The sequence below is a fragment of the Propithecus coquereli genome, unplaced genomic scaffold (assembly GCF_000956105.1).
Source record: "Propithecus coquereli isolate 6110/MARCELLA unplaced genomic scaffold, Pcoq_1.0 Scaffold4, whole genome shotgun sequence".
NCBI classification, from domain to species: Eukaryota; Metazoa; Chordata; class Mammalia; order Primates; family Indriidae; genus Propithecus; species Propithecus coquereli.
The window spans coordinates 3,893,808-3,894,913 of NW_012149729.1; the positions used below are offsets into that span (position 1 = coordinate 3,893,808).

General features: G+C 30.4%; 1 protein-coding gene across 1 annotated transcript in view; it reads right to left on the bottom strand.

The window, feature by feature from the left end:
* ING3 (inhibitor of growth family, member 3) overlaps nt 1–1,106 on the bottom strand; it is a 43,568-nt gene that overhangs the window by 39,005 nt on the left and 3,457 nt on the right. The window contains 1 exon segment of the mRNA XM_012652733.1: nt 434–446. Within this exon segment, the coding sequence (XP_012508187.1) occupies nt 434–446 (13 nt within the window).

Genomic DNA, 1,106 nt, shown 5'->3' on the forward strand with positions numbered 1-1,106 from the left:
GACCTAATGAATAGTATATAAAACAAAAAAAAAGAACATTAATTAAAATTGGTCTAACTTGTAAAGTACATTTACACTCCATTTTTAAAACTTTTTAATAAAAGTACAGCTATTGAAAGGATTCTGATCTGCATATCCCTATTTTCCAGTTGTTCTATAACTCCCATTTTAAATCCATACAATTCAATCTATACTTTAGATTTCTCCTCTAAAGCAAATTATTAAAAAAAAAAAAAAAGCAGGGGAAATACTATGAATTTCCAGAGGGTACCAGACTTTTTGGGGTATATTCAAGTTGTGCTATATCAAAAACTTAATATATTAAAAGGATAATCAATGACTCTGGGATGTATATGTGTGATGTCCATACTCACATACACTTGTGCCACCAGGTATCTTCCAAGTCAGGACCACTTCTGTTATAGATTGTGACTTTTTTTTTTCTCCTAACAGAAATAATCTTCCCTCCATGCAGTAGAATAAATAACACAACTACTCAATTTGTAGTTTCCAAATTTCTTTCTTATTTAATACTTGAACAATTCTATGAAGGTTTGGTTTAGGGAGGCATTATTACTCAGCAATATTAAAAGACCTGTCCAATGTCACACAGCTAAATGGCAGAGTGTTGACCAAATGCAAGTTTTTTAAGTTGTTCTTCCAACATATCCCTCATGAATTAGATCATATGTTTAAAGCACCCTTGGAGTATGAGCTGATGTCCATGTTAACCTGGAAGAGAGCTATAAGTACTATAAAACTAACAAAAACTCAAAGAATTTTGTGTTTCTAGACCCAATTCATGTGCAAATATAGAGAGTAAACTAAAAGGCTTTTTTAGGATCCTTCGGACTTTTAAGATTCTGTTCTTCCATGACTCTACCAACTCAGGTATCTAACAAGGTATAAAATACTCTTCAAGGTCTCCTAATTTTCACTCCAGTTTGTGGTCAAAATGGAAATAGACTATTGTATCTCTAAAAATAAGGCAACTTTAATTATATATAACTAGAATAAAACAAAATAGAAAAAAATGTACTTTTTAAATGGTCTGTAACTTTCTAATAGTCACTAATTATTAAAACAATTTTTAAAATTACCAAAAT